Source organism: Gadus macrocephalus, chromosome 18 (genome assembly GCF_031168955.1).
Source record: "Gadus macrocephalus chromosome 18, ASM3116895v1".
In the NCBI taxonomy this organism is placed as follows: domain Eukaryota; kingdom Metazoa; phylum Chordata; class Actinopteri; order Gadiformes; family Gadidae; genus Gadus; species Gadus macrocephalus.
The window spans coordinates 1,290,129-1,291,482 of NC_082399.1; the positions used below are offsets into that span (position 1 = coordinate 1,290,129).

Below are 1,354 nucleotides of genomic sequence, written 5' to 3' on the forward strand. Positions count from 1 at the left end.
GACAGCATGAGGACGAAGGCCGGTAATGTAACCTAAATATATCACATTAAAGGCAGTTCAGTAAAAGCAGTTGATGCAGACTATTGGCTAACTACATGACCACGAAAGCAGTTAACGTATGACTGTGGTTGGTGCTGTGCGTAAGATTTGAGAGTTGTAAAGAGAGGCATACTTTTAATTTATAAACCTTTTCCAAAAAGAATAACCCCACCCTCTCTGTTCCCCCCCCTCCCTGTGTTTCTCTGCCATTGCAAAGGACTGAAATCATGCAACAGCCTCAAATCGAAATGGTCTCGTACAAAGGTCCACTCAAACAGATATTCTCAAAGAGCATTTTTACTCCGGTGAAAAAATTAGACAACAAATTACACCAAAATCCTTGCTCTTCTCAGTTCTTCAAAAGCCAACCGAATTACAGCAATCGCAGTTGCTGTAGGCCAACAGTTAATGGCATGAAGGTAAAGGTAGTTGCTGTAAGGTATACGGCGAATGGGATTACAGTAAAGGTAGTTGCTGTCGGCCAACGGCTAAGGCCATGAATTTAAAGATAATTGCTTTAGGCTAACGGCTAAGGCTATGAATTGAAAGGTAGTTGCTTTGGGCTAACGGCCTGCGGCATTAGGCGCTTCAGATGAGCTTGACGTAGTTAGCGGGCAACATGCCACGCTGGCCGGTGCGCTGGTTCAGCCCGAACATCCAGCCCTGGTCAATGGACTGGGGCTCCACGATGATATCCCCCGCCTGAAGGCTCACCTCGTCAGCATCGGCTGGAGCATAGCTGTACAGCGCCTGGAACCGCGGCCTCTGTGTAGAGGTACACAACGATAGATACGCACGGGTACATAACTGTTACATAGACGTTATGTAGACAACACATAGATACACTACTGGAGAAAAGCTGCGCATTGCTCGGAACCTCCTCATATACACAATTTAAAAAAAATACGATGAATATGTGTATAAATATGTATGTATATATCTATATATATATAGATGGATAGATATATATGTGTGTGTGTATGCACATTGTGCTCTGGTAATGTAAATATTTTTTTTCCATGCCAATGAAGCAGTTGGAATTGTACTGTGGATCACAAGGTACACTGTCCCTACCGGTCCACCAGAGGGCGCTGTGGCAGCAGGAGCTGCGGGCCCGGGAGTGGGGCGGAACATCTGCTGTTGCTGCTCCTCGCATTCTACGGAATTACACAGAAGGGAAAGAATCCCGCAACGAAACTAAAAATACAGAAAAATACCAACGTTTTCTTTGTAAGAAACAATAAAAAAGAGACGTCAGACCTTGCCTGTTTTCGGGTGGCGGTGCGTCACTTCTAACCTTACTCTTCTCAAACTC

General features: G+C 44.9%; 1 protein-coding gene across 2 annotated transcripts in view; it reads right to left on the minus strand.

Moving 5' to 3' along the window:
* Positions 1-320: 320 nt before the first annotated feature.
* LOC132446954 (LIM and SH3 domain protein 1-like) overlaps positions 321-1,354 on the minus strand; it is a 6,156-nt gene continuing 5,122 nt past the window's right edge. For both annotated transcript variants that reach the window (XM_060037566.1, XM_060037565.1), the window contains exons 5-7: positions 1,300-1,354; positions 1,114-1,196; positions 321-804 (exon numbers count right to left, since the gene is read on the minus strand). The exon at positions 1,300-1,354 is cut by the window's right edge and continues 15 nt beyond it. In XM_060037566.1, coding sequence (XP_059893549.1) covers positions 628-804; positions 1,114-1,196; positions 1,300-1,354 — 315 coding nt within the window. In that variant the 3' untranslated portion in view covers positions 321-627. The remainder of the gene's footprint in view (positions 805-1,113; positions 1,197-1,299) is intronic.